Genomic DNA, 16,535 nt, shown 5'->3' with positions numbered 1-16,535 from the left:
GTATTCTACAATATCTGATAGCTGTCAGCTTTAATAAGCCATTAAATAATCTTGCAATAACCTTTAATTTTGGGTGTCACTCACCATCATTTTCTTTTGGCACTGAAAGGCACTGAAATCATTTGGCCTGTATCTTTTATGAGCACCATCTTCATTGTTAACAAGAAATTCACCAATGGGGACAGTTCCTGTGCACCATTCAAGAACACCACTTCGCTGAGAGAGGGGAACCACCTGGAGTTACAGATTAAATACCTTTTAATTTTAAAAGGCCATTAAAGAACATTTGATGATCATTCAGCTATCAGAGTCAGTGCAAAGCATTTTTTTTCAAGTTGTATTAATATTTCTCTGTCCATAGAAGACAAAGCTCCTTGGAGGAAACTAATCGGAAATAAACTTAAGCTCAAAGAATATAATTTTCCAGCCTGCTGCCTAGATGTTTGAGAGCCTGCCCATCACTCAATCCCCAGGATTCTCTGAGAGGTCACTCCTGTTAATTATACTCACCGTCATCTGTCATTAATCCATACTTAGTTTGCCCAGTTAGGAGAGGAATTAACTGTTTTCCTTACAATTTTAATATCAATTAAATTTGGGGAGTTTCACTTGGAAATTATTACCCATGAATGTGGTCTCAATTTTAATGTAACTTCATTATTGAAATTACATGTACTCTTGCTTTACAGTCTTACTATCTTCACAGAGAGAAAATGTACTCCTAAATATAAAATAAGCAATTTTACTAGAAAAGTTTTTTAAATTATATTATAAACATACATAAAGTATAGAAAATGATATTAACAGATACCCTTTTATCCATTAAACAGGTTTATCAAATCTAGGATTTTCTCACATTTGCTGGGGAAGAGATGAAGCTCCCCCGTGTGTGCTTCACTGACCCGAAATCCCTCCCACCATCAAGATGACTGTTAGCTGGTTTATCACGTTCTTGTATTTTTTAGTATATTTTTATTTCAAAGCTATATGTACACAAATAGTTTTAAGTATTAGGTGAAAAAATTATGATACTATATGTATTCTTCTGTAATTTGGTTTTTTATTCAATACTATTTTATCCTAACTATGTGAGCATATTTAACTCTACATCATTGATTTTAACAGCTATATACTACATAAATACAACAGTTATCCAATCTGCATATTAACATTTACATTGTTTCCACATTTCCATGAAATACTGCTGCAATGAAATAAACTACTCGTGAACATATTTCAGTGTCTCTAGGCAGGGGTGGGTGTCCAATCTTTTGGATTCCCTGGGCCACATTGGAAGAATTGCCTTGGGCCATACATAAATACGCTAACACTAATGATTGCTGATGAGCTAAAAGAGAAAAAAAAAAAACTGCTGATGAGCTAAAAAAGAAAAAAAAACTGCGAAAAAAAATCTTATGTTTTAAGAAAGTTTACAAATTTGTGTTGGGCTGCACTCAAAGCCATCCTGTAGGCTGCATGTGGCCTGCAGGCTGTGGGTTGGACAAGTTTGCTCCAGGGTATATACCCAGGAATTTAACAGCTGAGCCAGAGGAGATGTGCATCTTCAACTCGGTTAACCAGATATTGCCAGTAACTATTCAAAGTGGCTGTACTCATTTATATACCCACCAGTAGAGTTATTCTATAACTTTCCCAATACTTAATATTGTCAGACTTTTTATATTTTGCTAATCTGAGGGTAAGAGTATTTCACTGTGGTTTTAATTTGTATTTTCCAGATTACTAGAAAAGTTGAATATCATTGTATTCTTCATATAAATCCCTTGTTCTTTATATTAAAATGATCCTTTTTGTTCTAATTAACATTATTATATTCATTTTCTCAGCTGGTCACTTGTCTTTATGGTGTCTTTAATTCTATATTTTTTAATTTTAATTTTTTCACATATGTTGAACTCTTGTGTCTTCAGGAAGCATTTGATTAATTTATTAACATTTATTTGTTGAGGGCCTATTATGTGTTACACATAGGGCTAGGGCACTGAGAACAGAGTGGCAAAAAGGCAGATGAAGACTATGCCCTCATAAAGTTTCATTCTGGTGAGGAACATATATCCTAATAAACATTTCATGATATTAGATAATAAGTATAAGAGAACAAAACGTAAGTTTAAAAAAGAGAGAAAGTGGGTAATGGCAACATGGTCTGAGGCCTTTCTGAGAGTAACACTGGAGCAGAAGCCTGAATGAAGTAAGGGAGTGACTGGTGTGAAGATCTGAGGGAAAAGCATTCCAGGCAGAAGCAGAAAAGCCCTGAGGCAGAAACAAATTGGTGTGTCTAAGCTGTTGCAAAAGACCAGATAAGTCAAGTGGAGATGACTCATCTATACAAGCAGAAAGTGAGAGGAGTGTGAGGAGAGTGGTATCCTCAAGTGATCCCGCAGACTCAGCCTCTCAAGGCTGGAGGGAGAACAGCAGAGGCAGATCACTTAGAGAGCTGTCATTCAGGGATAATGTGAACTCATCTGGGGTCCTGAACAGGAAAATGGAATACAGGTGGCCCTCTGCATCCGCAGATTCAACCAACTGTGGATCAAAAATATTCACCAAAAAAACCTCAATAAAAACAATAAAAAATAAAAATTTTAAAAACCAATACGGTACAACTATTTACATAGCACTTACACGATATAAAGTATTTTAAGTAACCCAGAGATGATTTACAGTACATGGGAAGAGGTACATAGGTTATAGGCAAATGCTACATACACCACTGTATATAAGGGACTTGATTTTAGTATCCACAGGGGGCTCTGGAAACAATCCCCCACAGATACCGAATAAGAGTACTCTGTCTTAGACACTTTTCAAAGGATCACTCTAACAGTTATGAATAAAACTAGCTTTTGAAAACCAAGAGCAGAAGTAAATTGTTGGTTTAAACTCTAGTATCTACAAAGATGTGACTGTAGAAGGTAGGGTGGTAATAGCAGGGGTGGTAAAAAGGGACCTGCCTGGAAGGTGACCAATAGGACTTGCTGATGGAATAGACGAGACTTGAGAAGAGAGAAACAAGAGTTTAAAATGACTCCCATTACGTGGTGACATTTAGGAATTTTTGTGAATTGTTTTAGGAGTGATGACAGTATCGTGATAATGGTTTTTTAAAACAGACATTACCTTATAGATCTAAACACTGAAATGTTTACAGATGAAATGACATCTTGCTTTAAAATAATATTGGAAGGAAGTTGGTGGAAGGAGAAATGGAACAAAATTGTCCATGAGTTGGTAACTGCTGAAGCTGAGTGACAAGTACAAGGGGGTTCATGATGTTATTGTCTCCTTTTGTATGTTTGAAATTTTCCATAAAAGTAAAAAGAAAATAAAGCCTCTAGGTTTCAGTCTGAGCAACCAAGTAAAGGTGGTGCCATCCCTAACAAATACACTTTGCATTATAATTATTTTTATTATGTTTATTTTCCCTATTAGAATGTGAATACCTTAAGGACCAGGGCTATGTTTTACTACTTCTATAGACCTGGCACTCAGTAGAGTATCTAACCCAACATAGGCATATAAATTCACATTTATTAAATAAACAAATGAATGATCTCATGGCCTTTCTGATTTCCCTTCCTGCCTAATAAGTATTCTACATGCCCTCTCCCCTGCTCTGTCTTTGAGTTAGCTGTGACCCCGATGCCTGATCACATTAACATTCTTGCAGTATAGTGTACTCTGTCTAAAGTCTCTTTTACATTGATTACTCTCTATCAATATCTAGCTCTGGGGCGGGGAGGGGGAATCAAACCCTTATTTTTTGTTGAGAGACTGATATAGAAAGGAATGGGTTAGCTTTTTTCTACCTCTGCTTAAGAGTCTCAACTGTGATGTCAGTTGTTGGAGAAAGAGCTGAGTTTGAATTTCAAAAAGCAGGGATGAAGCCCACTTGATTATGGTGGATAAACTTTTTGATGTGCTGCTGGATTCGGTTTGCCAGTATTCTATTGAGGATTTTTGCATCAATGTTCATCAAGGATATTGGTCTAAAATTCTCTTTTTTGGTTATGTCTCTGCCAGGCTTTGGTATCAGGACGATGCTGGCTTCATAAAACGTGTTAGGGAGGATTCCCTCTTTTTCTATGGATTGGAATAGTTTCAGAAGGAATGGTACCAGTTCCTCCTTGTACCTCTGGTAGAATTCGGCTGTGAATCCATCAGGTCCTGGACTCTTTCTGGTTGGTAAGCTATTGATTATTGCCACAATTTCAGAGCCTGTTATTGGTCTATTCAGAGATTCAACTTCTTCCTGATTTAGTCTTGGGAGGGTGTATTTGTCGAGGAATTTATCCATTTCTTCTAGATTTTCTAGTTTATTTGCATAGAGGTGTTTGTTGTATTCTCTGATGGTAGATTGTATTTCTGTGGGATCGGTGGTGATATCCCCTTTATCATTTTTTATTGCGTCTGTTTGATTCTTCTCTCTTTTCTTATTAGTCTTGCTAGCGGTCTATCAATTTTGTTGATCTTTTCAAAAAACCAGCTCCTGGATTCATTAATTTTTTGAAGGGTTTTTTTGTGTCTCTATTTCCTTCAGTTCTGCTCTGATTTTAGTTATTTCTAGCCTTCTGCTAGCTTTTGAATGTGTTTGCTCTTGCTTTTCTAGTTCTTTTAATTGTGATGTTAGGGTGTCAATTTTGGATCTTTCCTGGTTTCTCTTGTGGGCATTTAGTGCTATAAATTTCCCTCTACACACTGCTTTGAACGTGTCCCAGAGATTCTGGTATGTTGTGTCTTTGTTCTCGTTGGTTTCAAAGAACATCTTTATTTCTGCCTTCATTTCATTATGTACCCAGTAGTCATTCAGGAGCAGGTTGTTCAGTTTCCATGTAGTTGAGCGGTTTTGAGTGAGTTTCTTAATCCTGAGTTCTAGTTTGATTGCACTGTGGTCTGAGAGACAGTTTGTTATAATTTCTGTTCTTTTACATTTGCTGAGGAGAGCTTTACTTCCAACTATGTGGTCAATTTTGGAATAGGTGTGAAATGACAGTGTTTTCTCTGGTACTAAAGATTCTCTGGAAGATTTCAACTGGGTATCTGGGTATTTTGTGTGAATACCACAAAAAAGGACTGATGACTATTTTCTCAGTTCTCTGAAAGTACACAGCTGATATCATCCTAGATACACAGAAATGAAGTTAATTCATTATATTCAGTGAATGTCTTAAGATATTATGGCTTCTCTCCCCAGAAGCATGACTGAGATAGATGCTCTGAAATATGCATGACAAGGAATAAAAATTATTTATTGGCACAAGGCAGGATGATCAGGTTAAGTGCAAAGCTCCTTTCAGCATTTAAATATTGTTTATTAGAGACTTGCCTTTTAGAAAACAAATCCTCTTGACACCTAAGATTTTAGACTTGTTCAGTATACTTTGTAACAATGCATAGTTTTAGTGGAGAAAAATGGGGCCAACCACTCTAATTCTGGTTAATGTTAAGGGCTATGTCTGAGTTATCAACATATACAATAAGAACTGTCTTCATTTCCATCTGATTCTCTCTGACAAGAGATATCTGGCATGCCTCAATATACAAGTCTCTCCTTTTGAGGTTGCACAATGACACAAGGTTTGTATTATACCAAGATCTAGTTCCAGGTAGTCAATGTATGCTCTTGTTGACACAATGACCACAGAAGACCTGAATCTCAGGATTGGGAATGACTCTACAGATGACTAGACTGGGTAGACTACTTCGCTGTAGTCTAGGGAACCTTAACTAAAGGCAAGAACAGTTAGTTTAACATAATGATGACACAACTTTCACATTCTTGGAGTAATCTCAAAATAACATTACTGGATTATTGTCATAATTCTAAGAAATAGTCAAACCTAAACTGTTGTGTTTAGAGGTTATACTTTAATATTGAGATGTGTAACATTAAATACTCAATTAATTATCTGGGTTACCCCACCCCGCCGGCCTTTTTTTTTTTTAAGACAAGGTCTTGCTGTGTTGCCCAGACTGGACTGCAGTGGCATGATCAAAGCTCATGTACAGCCCCAAACTCCTGATTTCAAGCAATCCTCCCGCTTTAGCTTCTTGAGTAGCTGGGACTATAGGTGCATGCCACCATGCCTAGCTAAATTTTCAATTTTTTGTAGAGATGAGGTCTTGCTATGTTGCCCAGGTTGGTTTCAAACTCCTGGCCTCAAGTGATCCTCCTGCCTTGGCCTCTCAAAGTGCTGAGATTACAGGCATGAGCCACTGCATCTGGCTTCTACACATTTTTCCTTTTTTGAGACGAAGAAGTCTCGGTCTGTCACCCAGGCTGGAGTGCAGTGGTGTGATCTCGGCTCACTGCAACCTCTGCCTTCCGGGTTCAAGTGATTCTCTCACCTCAGCCTCCAAAGTAGCTGAGACTAGAGGCATGCGCCACCACGCCTGGCTATATTTTTTGTATTTTTAGTAGAGATGATGGGGTTTGGCCATGTTGGCCAGGCTGGTCTCAAACTCCTGGCCTCAAGTGATCCGCCCACCTCAGCCTCCTGAAGTGCTGGGATTACAGGCGTGGGCCACCATGCCCGGCTAGAAATCTTAATGGAATAATTTATATGGTAAAATAGTTTTCTGTGAAAACTAGCTGTTGAAAAATCATAAGGTAGAAATGAAAGTTTAGTAATTTCTGCTTTCAAGATATTCTAGGTCAGGCATTCGCTTTTTTGTGCTTTACAGCAATGAACTTTGGAGGTTCAATTGTGTATCTGCTTGGAAATCTTAGCTACTTTCTGAGAGTTCAGGAGGTGCTCCTATAGCCCGTATTTTTGTAACCCAATTCTTCAGCCATTATCTTTGTAATCTAAAAGTCTGGCATTTAGAGCATAAACATTCACATTACAGAATATCTACTCTCTAAAAGCTTCTTAGCAATCTCTACATTATCTGTCAGATAGGAGATAGCTAATAGATCATCAACTTTGTTCTAAAATTAAGTCAGGTAGGCCGGGCGCGGTGGCTCACACCTGTAATCCCAGCACTTTGGGAGGCCGAGGCGGGCGGATCACGAGGTCAGGAGATCGAGACCATGGTGAAACCCCGTCTCTACTAAAAATACAAAAAAATTAGCCGGGCGTGGTGGCGGGCGCCTGTAGTCCCAGCTACTCGGAGAGGCTGAGGCAGGCGAATGGCGTGAACCCAGGAGGCGGAGCTTGCAGTGAGCCGAGATCACGCCACTGCACTCCAGCCTGGGCGACAGAGCGAGACTCCGTCTCAAAAAAATAAAAATAAAAATAAATAAAAATAAATAAATAAAATTAAGTCAGGTCAATAGATGGTAGAACAAGTAGACTGGTGGGTCTCAAAGTGTTGTCCCTGGACCAGTGCAGCATCAACATCACTGGTATCTTGCTAGAAACGCACATTCACAGGTTCTACCCTAATCTTGCTGAATTAGAAATTCTAAGAATGGGGCTCAGGAATCTGTTTTAACAAACTCTCTAAGTGACTATGATGTCTGCTAAAGCTTGAGTACCAATGATCTTAACCACATCAAAGAAATCCCTCTACAGAGTAGCTTTTACAGAGCAACTTTTGCTTTTTGCATTCATCGAGGATTACAAACTTGAAGGCTAAGGAAAAAATTGTGCTTTCCTTAATGAACAGTATGCCTCTCTCCCAACCAGTAAGTTTTATATTTGTCTCTGAAAGCATTTAAGAAGCTCAAAACCAAGTTCTGCTTTTTATTACAATAGCCTAACTCAAGCAGAATTTTGGAGGGTAGATCTAATTTATTCTTCCTCATTCCCCTATTTAGCGCTTTTAATTTAGCCATTATTTAAAAAATAAAACACGTTCATAGTGGGAAACTAGAAATATATAAAAAAGCAGATGTCACCCATAGTCCCTGTTACAACATTTATAGAGGAGAAAGTTTAAAAATGAGGTACAGGAATGAAATCACAAAAGACAAACCTATGGAAAATAGGCCCTTCAAAATAAGGATTTATTGTTATTTCTAAACTGGTTAAATGAATAATTAATATAAGAGTCAAAGATGATCAGCTAATAGAATGTGATTGAGGATTGTCTTCTCAAGCAAATAGAGGAAATGTAAGTGGGTGCACTCCCATTGAGAGTAATTTGGCAATATGTACCAGATTACAGGTGCATGTATCCTCTAACCCAGCAATCCAACTTTTGGAAATCCATGCTACAGATTTGCCTGTACATGTATGAAATTTGTATGTTCAAGGTTATTCACTAGAATACAGCATTGTTTGTAGCAGCAGAAGACTGAAAACAACCCAAATGCCGATTGATAAGGACTTGTATAAAAAACTACATACATACACACAATGCAGCTGTTAAAAAATGAGAAAGATTTCTGTGACATATTGTTGAGTAGAAAAAAAAGGAAAAAATACTTCAGTTGACTATAAGAAACACCTAACTATAATTAACATTAATAAATACTTTTTACAAAGAAAATAAATCTTTATTATTTGGTCCTTCACAGAAAACATTTGTAGACTCCTGGTCCAAATAATGGCATCTTCTTCTTCTTTTTTAAACAGGATCTTGCCGTGTTGCTCAGGCTGGACTGGGGCTCACTACAGAGTTTGAGCTCACTGCAGCCTCAAATTCCTGGACTCAAGTGATCCTCCCACCTTAGCCTCCCAAGTAGCTAAGGGACTACAGGCACATGCCATCATCCCTGGCTTTTTTTTTTTTTTTTTTTTTTACTTTTTGTCAAGATGGGGTCTCACTATGTTGCTGAGGCTGGTCTCGAACTCCTAGCCTCAAGTGATTCTCCCACCTTGGCCTCCCAAAGCATTAGGAATATGGGCATGAGCCACTTCACCCAGCCAAATGGCATCTTTTATATGTTTTTGGTGAACTAACAGAAGTACAAATAGTTACCTTATAAGTACAGATAGTTAATTTCCTCTTCCTAGTTTCGGTGTTTCTCTGCAGTAATGTATTACACATCTGGAAGACCTGTTGCATGACAGCATCTTGTCTCAGGTCATCACGGCCCTTTAGAATAATTAAGCGTCAATAAACAAGTACAGTTTATTTTATTATAAAAACACAGAGTCATCTGAGAATAGCAAAGGCACTCAGAAACCAATCTGAGCATCTGTGCACCTCTTGACAGTCTCCCAAATAATTAAAGACCTACTGCCATTCTTTCATTTAGAATAAGCTACAACATTTACACTGATTTAGAAAAAGAAGTTTCCCCTCACTACTTCTGTAATTAGATTAACTGGAAGTCCCCCCTAGGAAGGCATACTGCAAACATCTGAGTAAAACAGCACTGTGTCTTTCCACCACTCCCCAGTAGGACCCAAAGAGCTTGTGAGCAAATGGTAAGGGAAGAATGCTCTCCCTTTTTGGTACATTAAATAGCACTTGGCACAGTACGAGACCTGGTATACTGACGCAAAGGACATCAACTTGTACTATTCAAGGAAATAAGAGACAGACACCAAAGTATTTTTTTCACAAGAAGCAAGCTCACTGTACATGTCTGTACATGGTAATGGTATTCTTTTACTTGAATCAACCATATAATAATGATTGTCTTTCAGAGACACACAAAAAATGGAGAAAAGCCTGGTTCTAGAAAATAATGCATTTCTACTCTACAAATCTTCATTTCTAATTATTCAAAATAAAGACAAAACCCCAAATAAAGCAGAAAGAAAATATCAACTAAAAATTTTCATCATTAAAACTCTAAGGGCTAAGCCAGAGAAGGGAAGGCTCACCTTAACAAGCTGTCTCCTCTCCTTGCCATCGGAACCTACACAATCGATTATTTTTGGTAAATTTACACCTCCTGCTAAGCGAAATTCTGCTTTAAATGACTGTATAGTCACCAGATTTCCATATTCTCCTGTGTGGTCCACCTAATAAAAGTATAAACATGACTGATAATAGGTCAGATACACTATTTGCACTTAAAGAAAAATACATTATAAATGGCAATTTTAATATTAAACAGAGAAACAAATGACAATGTGATATTGGTTAAGAACTACAACTTTAGGCCGGGTATGGTGGCTCACGCCCATAACTTTAACTACTATTTAATCAAAGATTCACTAATATATGTAAAGTCATCTGAGAAATAACTCCTCACAAAAACATAAAGTAAATTTTGGAAAACAGTAGAAGGAGTTTTCTGGGTTATAAATGCTAAATCTGGCATTTTAAGGAAATATTCAGTGAAATCACTTAGCTGATACAGCTAGAAAAATAGCAGTTAATCCACATGATACAGTTACATTTCAAATCAAGTAACTAGATACTAAGTAGTAAACTGCAAAATGAAAAGAAAGACAATGTATTTAAGATGATCGTTTTCTAAACTTATAACCCTTATTATTACATATATCCCTGCCCACATGAAATTACTTCCATTACTTCTTGCAATAAAAGAATATTAGAACAGAGCTAAGTGTATCATGCATGTGAAGTCAGCTTAATATTATAATAATACATACTATATTACTTAATACTGTGATATGTCACAGCCAATACATTTTACTGCACATAGAATTTTTAAAAACAATATATGACAATTGGAACCTTTCTTGCCAAGTCAAAAATTAATCTTGACATAAGCACATGGAAACTCTCCTTCTGGCCAATGAAAGTAACAGTCTATAGACCTTCATAAGAAAGATGGGAGGTGTAGAACAGAAGGCAGTGGAAAAGAAAGCAAGAGAAGCTTTTGAGTATTTTAGGGCTTGGGCAAAGGAAATATAATACTGAGAAATTATAGGTTGAAACACATGAAATTTGCCAATATTTAACCAATTTTGACCTACATAAAAATACTATTTCAAATGGTTCAATCTAATAAAAAAAATTGTTTAAAAAAAATCGAGTTAATTGTAAATTACCTTAATTTCCATAGTAGGGACAACAACATCTTCTAAATTCTTAAGTTTAGTAATTGGCTGGTCTGCTGGAATATTTATGCCTTCTGTATTTAAAAATGAAGAGATTTTAGTGACAAACTGAGGAACAGCATTGAAGGTCAAGCAGGAATAGTCAGCAGATACCATTGGCCCCAACTTGTTGCTAATCTGTGGTTCAGGCTCTGATTGAGAAATGAAGACTCTGGGCTTTGGCCACTGTGCAGCTCAGCGTCAAAGCTCAACAGTGGTTAATGTAGCTTCAAGTAAATTTGCAGGTTACCTGACAGGGGTAACTAGACCAGATTCCACCTGAGGAACCAGACTAAGCATCTTAAAATAATTATGTAATAGTTTGCGTAGTACATAGATAACATACTCCTGTCACATTACCATTAAATGCAACTAAAAGACATGTCAATACTTTTTGTTTGCTTAGAGAAACAATATGTGAAGTCCCATTCGTTTTAAAGCAATAAGAATTTAAACTTGAAGATACGATTCTGAATAGAAAAAATATAATTATTAAAGTATGGGGAGATACTTACAAGCATACTTAGAGACTAGTCACAAAACCAAAGATTATAGCAGCTTATAATTATTTGAACTGACAACAGCAAGAAGAATAATTAAATAATGGCATTTTAGCACCTATGGAAGAAATGGTAAAGCCTTTTTGTTTTTAAGTCCCAGGGCACACACAGTTTTAGTAACCACATCGTTTAAAAAAACTTTTGATGCTAGAAATGTTCAGTTATTCAATTATTTTAATAGACTTGCCTCTATGCAATTCTCTGTAATAAGTATGTATGCCAGAAGATTATCAGAAGAAATCAAATAATTAATTTAGTGTAGTCACCTATTATCAGTTCTACCAAGAGATATTAAGTGAAAAAGTAAGGGAATGTTGAAGCTATCAGATATAAATTAAGCTTTTGGATTACGTTTGTGATTTTAAGCAGATTTACTTATTAGGCTCTATAACTAATATATCTCTACAGAGAGTAACACAGCAAGAAAGTAACGTTGCTTCTTTGAAACACATACTTCTCTGAGTCTTCCACTGAGTGGCATCCAAGTTTGCTAATATAATATAAGCATCACAAAGTGCCTCAACACTTCTGACCATCTGAGGTCTCCTACTTCTGATAGTACATATTATTCTGTTTGCAGCCTCTGTTCGATCCTATTAATAAAAAAAAAATAAAAAACATTACATAAGGAACTACCCAACATTTAAACTTCTCAGAGTTAGAAAAACAAAGAGAAAAACAGAATTTATGCACATATCTAGACAATGGAATGATTATAATTCCTCAGATACAAGCAAAACAGTCATAAATGAAATACATCAAAGATACACACTCTCATCAATGACCTAGGTGCCTTTCAAAATCTATTGTTTCACTTTGCCAACTGCTGTGAGGAAAAAAGTAAAATACTACTGGTATCTCCTATGCTTTGACAAATATTAAGGAATTTTGAACCAATTTTAATTAATTAATTAATGTGAGAGAGTTTCGCTCTTGTTGCCCAGGCTGGAGTGCAATGGTGCAATCTTGGCTCACTGCAACCTCCGACTCCTGAGTTCAAGTGATTCTCCTGCTTCAGCCTCCTGAGTAGCTGGGACTACAGGTGCCCACCACCATGCCCAGCTAATTTTTGTATTTTTAGTAGAGACAGGGTTTCGCCGTGTTGGTCAGCCAGGATGGTCTCGAACTTCTGACCTCAAGTGATCCACCTGCCTCAGCCTCCCAAAGTGCTGGGATTACAGGCGTGAGCCACCGTGCCAGCCTTGAACCAATTTTAGATGGCATGATCATAATACAAGATTTTAAAAAGAAATATTCTAGGAAAGACTCACTATCACACTTCTAAAAGGTACGTATGTTTAATCCAAATACCTCATCAAGCTGAGAGCTTTGTTTAGGCACATTTTTAGTTATTCTGCTTCTTCTTGCTACCTCTGGTTTAGTCAGAAATTCATCTCTGTTTGCATTTGCTAAGGCCAGTATAATAAACAAAGTATGATGGGGGTGATCCATTGAAATTCTAGAGATTAGCTGTAAGAAAATTAAGAACTATTAGATTTATGCAAATAAAAAAATATAATCCATATTTTTCATTTTGCTTAACATTAAAATGTGTATTACTGTCTAGATACTGCAGTGGGTAGAGCATGTATGTCTGCATGTGTGAGAAAGAGGCAGAGGCCTAAGAGGAATTAGAGAGAGAAAATGAGTAGCTTATGTAATGTGAGAAGACACAAAATATAAAATTTTGTATTTCCATTTCTTTTTGAGACGGAGTCTCGCTCTTTCACCCAGGCTGGAGTGCAGTGTTGCCATCTCGGCTCACTGCAGGCTCCACTCCCCGGGGTTCATGCCATTCTCCTGCCTCAGCCTCCCGCGTAGCTGGGCCTATAGGCGCCTGCCACCTCGCCAGGCTAATTTTTTGTATTTTTAGTAGAGACGGGGTTTCACCGTGTTAGCCAGGATGGTCTCGATCTCCAGAGCTCGTGATCCGCCCCCCTTGGCCTCCCAAAGTGCTGGGATTACAGGCATGAGCCACCGCGCCCGGCCTTGTATTTCCATTTCTTAGAGGGAATGGTATTTATACTTTATATAATATATACTAATAATAGAATAAAAATAATTATTGTGGTTTGATTTTCAGGTTTACTTACATTATTGAGCACTTCATGAAATCCTAGGCCTCCCATCATCTTGGTCCCCATTCTAGCAGCCAATTGATACATAAGAGGCAAAAATTTATATGTTGGAATCTTCATTCCGTCTCTCTACCATTAAAAAAAGACACAAAATTAAGAAACAAGGTATTTCAAATATTCTCACATCTAAGCAAATAAATTATTTTAAGACAGTGCTCCTCTATTAGCACAAGTGGCTAACAAAACTTCACTAACTATATTGTTTTCCTTCATTATCTTATCTGAAGGTCCTTCTAATGGGTACTCCAGATTAACGCATTGGTAAATCAAAATATTTGGTCCTAAATTAAACTGGATTCGGAACTGGAATACTTGGTACTGCTCGTATTCCAAAAAATCTAAAGAAGACAAACATGATCTGAGTGTGACTGTGATCTTGATTCCTGAGAAGTCAGTGTACAACAAAATGAAGTAACTGCTTTTCCCCATAGGCCAAAAGTAATATTTAGTGTATACTACAGCAGAGATTGATTGTATCTATTATGAGTCTTATTCTTTTCCTGCAGGAGAAACATTTTATCTCTAACCTTCAAATTGAGTAACATATATCTTGTCAACTTAAATTTAATATTAGGTGTCATCACTATAATCTAAGGTTTTCAAAGAAAAACTTATACAATACTGCTGTCTTGACATTTTCTGAAAAATATATTTTCTCTACTTACAAAAGTAATTTATTGTAAAAATCCCAGATTTCTGCAGCAGGGGGAAAACCCACCTGTGATCACATCATCTTTAACTGCTTTCTAAATCCTCCAATCTAATGCCCCATTCTAGACACTCTCCTATGGTAACTGCAAAGACATAGGACCAAGCTAAATTCTCTCACCTCCACACAAACTTGCATTATTTACAGCTTGTCGGCTTATATAATATTATAATAATACAAAGGAACTTTTGTAGAAACAAGACTAGAACTTGTAAATAATCCTAAATATGGATCAAAGTTTAGAAAACTACAAAATGCTACTCATGTGTAGAGTACTGGACCAAGTGCTAGGAATACAAAGAGGTATACACGATTCCTGACATCAAGGGGCTTTACGTCTAAGTTTTTCAAGCACAGGGTAGAATATTGGGCTGAATAACACTTGCCTTCATCATGCCATTGACTTCAGAAACTCCAGAATTTTCAAGCCAGAGGGAACAAAGTCGGAATACCCACATATCGTGTTCTTCTCCACTTAATAAGCAGTTGATGTAATTTTCAACTGCTTTACATAAGAAGCGTTTACGATCCTCTTTCAGTGCACACAGGGCTAATTCATCCAACTCCAGCTCTCGCTGAACCTTTACTGTGTATCTTGCATAGAATAATTAAGGTAAAACACAAAAGCCATGAACTTTAACAGAACTACAAAATCACACACGATATACAACATAAATGAAAAAAGTTGGGTTTTTATCCCAGGGAAAAAAGCAAACTTCTAAGGATTATAAAGGGAATAAACTTACTTTTGTCTTAACTGTGCAATTCACACACCTTCCTAAGCATCGAAGGACAAAGGGGACTCTCTCCAAGCTATTTAGCTAACTTAAACCTCTACTTACACTAAAATATACAGATTCAAGACAGGCTTAAATAAAGGGATTTAATTACATCAAAATAGGTAACTTTTGTGATTAATTTCAATATCTATCTCCTTTTCCACTACGATACCAACAAACAAACCAAAAAAGCAAAACAGAAAGCTAATATCTAAATTCTCCATAATGAACTTAGAAGCAGAGCATGAATTATTCATAAAAGAACACATGTCAATGTCTTACATACTAATTTCTGATTAACTACAGTAGGACCAAGACAGGGCACAGTGCCTCACACCTGTAATCCCAGCACTTTGGGAGGCCAAGGTGGGCAGATCGTTTCAGCCCATGAGTTTGAGACCAACCTGGGCAACATGCCAAAACCACATCACTACAAAAAATACAAAAATTAGCCAGGTATGGCGTGCACCTGTAGCCCCAGCTATTTCGGGGGTTGAGGGGGAGAATCATTTGAGCCCAGGAGGTCGAGGTTGCAGTCAACTGAGTACAGTGATCACGCCACTGTACTCCAGCCTGGGTGACAGAGTGAGACCTTGTCTCAAAAAAAACCAAAAAAAGAACGAAAAGAACCCAAAAGACCAAGATAATCTATATATAGTTAAGCTGACTTTTAGTGCTCAAAACTTTATCAGATAAAAAGACCAAGTCACTCTTTCTATGCAAAAACATTCACTCAGTTAACTGGTGAACATAAAATTGTCACTTGTAGAAACCTAGTTACCTGTTTGTCTGAATTTTATGTTCCCTAAGGAGACCTACTTCCTCTTTGGCTCTTTTCAGGAGAGCTTGCTTGTTTTCAAATTCTGATGATTTCATGTAGTTTTCAATTCTTTGGTATTGAGTATCTGAAAACCGGGCTAATGAGAGAAATGCCTTCATTTTTCCATTTCTTAGCTCATCATTACTTTCTGCATCATAATTTCCAGCCACTTCTACTGCCTTTAAGAAAACACAACCAATTTAAATTATATTTACAAATACTAAATACATCTAAAGAATCACTCAAATTAAGGTAATACACTAAAGTTTAACTTATATATATATAAAAGCTAGCTATGAACTATTGCAAGCTTGTCCAACCTGTGGCCCATGGGCCGCATGTGGCCCAGGATGGCTTTGAATGTGGCCCAACACAAATTCGTACATTTTCTTAAAACATTATGAGATTTCTTTTGTGATTTTTTTTTTAAGCTCATTAGCTATCATTAATGTTAGTGTATTTTATGTGTGGCCCAAGGCAATTCTTCTTGCAGTGTGGCCCAGGGAAGCCAAAAGATTGGACAGCCCTGAACCATAGTATTTTCTTGGCTTTTCAAAACAACTTTAACAGTGTAGAAATAACCCAAACAGCTAATACT

At 37.0% G+C, this 16,535-nt stretch overlaps 2 protein-coding genes across 17 annotated transcripts in view; one reads left to right on the top strand and one right to left on the bottom strand.

The window, feature by feature from the left end:
* The window catches only part of ATM (ATM serine/threonine kinase), a 140,310-nt gene that overhangs the window by 20,499 nt on the left and 103,276 nt on the right, over positions 1–16,535 (bottom strand). For 6 of the 7 annotated variants that reach the window (XM_055273004.2, XM_063636463.1, XM_063636465.1 and 3 more), the window contains 9 exons: positions 15,899–16,116; positions 14,721–14,932; positions 13,585–13,694; positions 12,803–12,961; positions 11,946–12,084; positions 10,884–10,966; positions 9,744–9,884; positions 8,890–9,006; positions 85–234 (listed from right to left, as the gene is read on the bottom strand). In XM_055273004.2, coding sequence (XP_055128979.1) covers positions 85–234; positions 8,890–9,006; positions 9,744–9,884; positions 10,884–10,966; positions 11,946–12,084; positions 12,803–12,961; positions 13,585–13,694; positions 14,721–14,932; positions 15,899–16,116 — 1,329 coding nt within the window. Of the gene's footprint in view, positions 1–84; positions 235–8,889; positions 9,007–9,743; positions 9,885–10,883; positions 10,967–11,945; positions 12,085–12,802; positions 12,962–13,584; positions 13,699–14,720; positions 14,933–15,898; positions 16,117–16,535 lie in introns of all 7 variants that reach the window. The other variant, XM_063636467.1, reaches the window with a different exon arrangement.
* The window catches only part of C3H11orf65 (chromosome 3 C11orf65 homolog), a 213,110-nt gene that overhangs the window by 126,773 nt on the left and 69,802 nt on the right, over positions 1–16,535 (top strand). For 3 of the 10 annotated variants that reach the window (XM_063636505.1, XM_055273024.2, XM_063636506.1), the window contains one exon: positions 831–1,846. The exons of 5 other annotated variants lie outside the window; for them this stretch is intronic. In XM_063636505.1, coding sequence (XP_063492575.1) covers positions 831–901 — 71 coding nt within the window. In that variant the 3' untranslated portion in view covers positions 902–1,846. Of the gene's footprint in view, positions 1–361; positions 602–830; positions 1,847–4,044; positions 4,092–16,535 lie in introns of those variants that run through there. 2 more of the 10 variants (XM_063636500.1, XM_063636497.1) reach the window with 2 other exon arrangements.

This window comes from Symphalangus syndactylus, chromosome 3 (assembly GCF_028878055.3).
Source record: "Symphalangus syndactylus isolate Jambi chromosome 3, NHGRI_mSymSyn1-v2.1_pri, whole genome shotgun sequence".
NCBI classification, from domain to species: domain Eukaryota; kingdom Metazoa; phylum Chordata; class Mammalia; order Primates; family Hylobatidae; genus Symphalangus; species Symphalangus syndactylus.
Note: the sequence above shows the minus strand (reverse complement) of the source record. Positions and strands in the feature narration are given on the sequence as shown.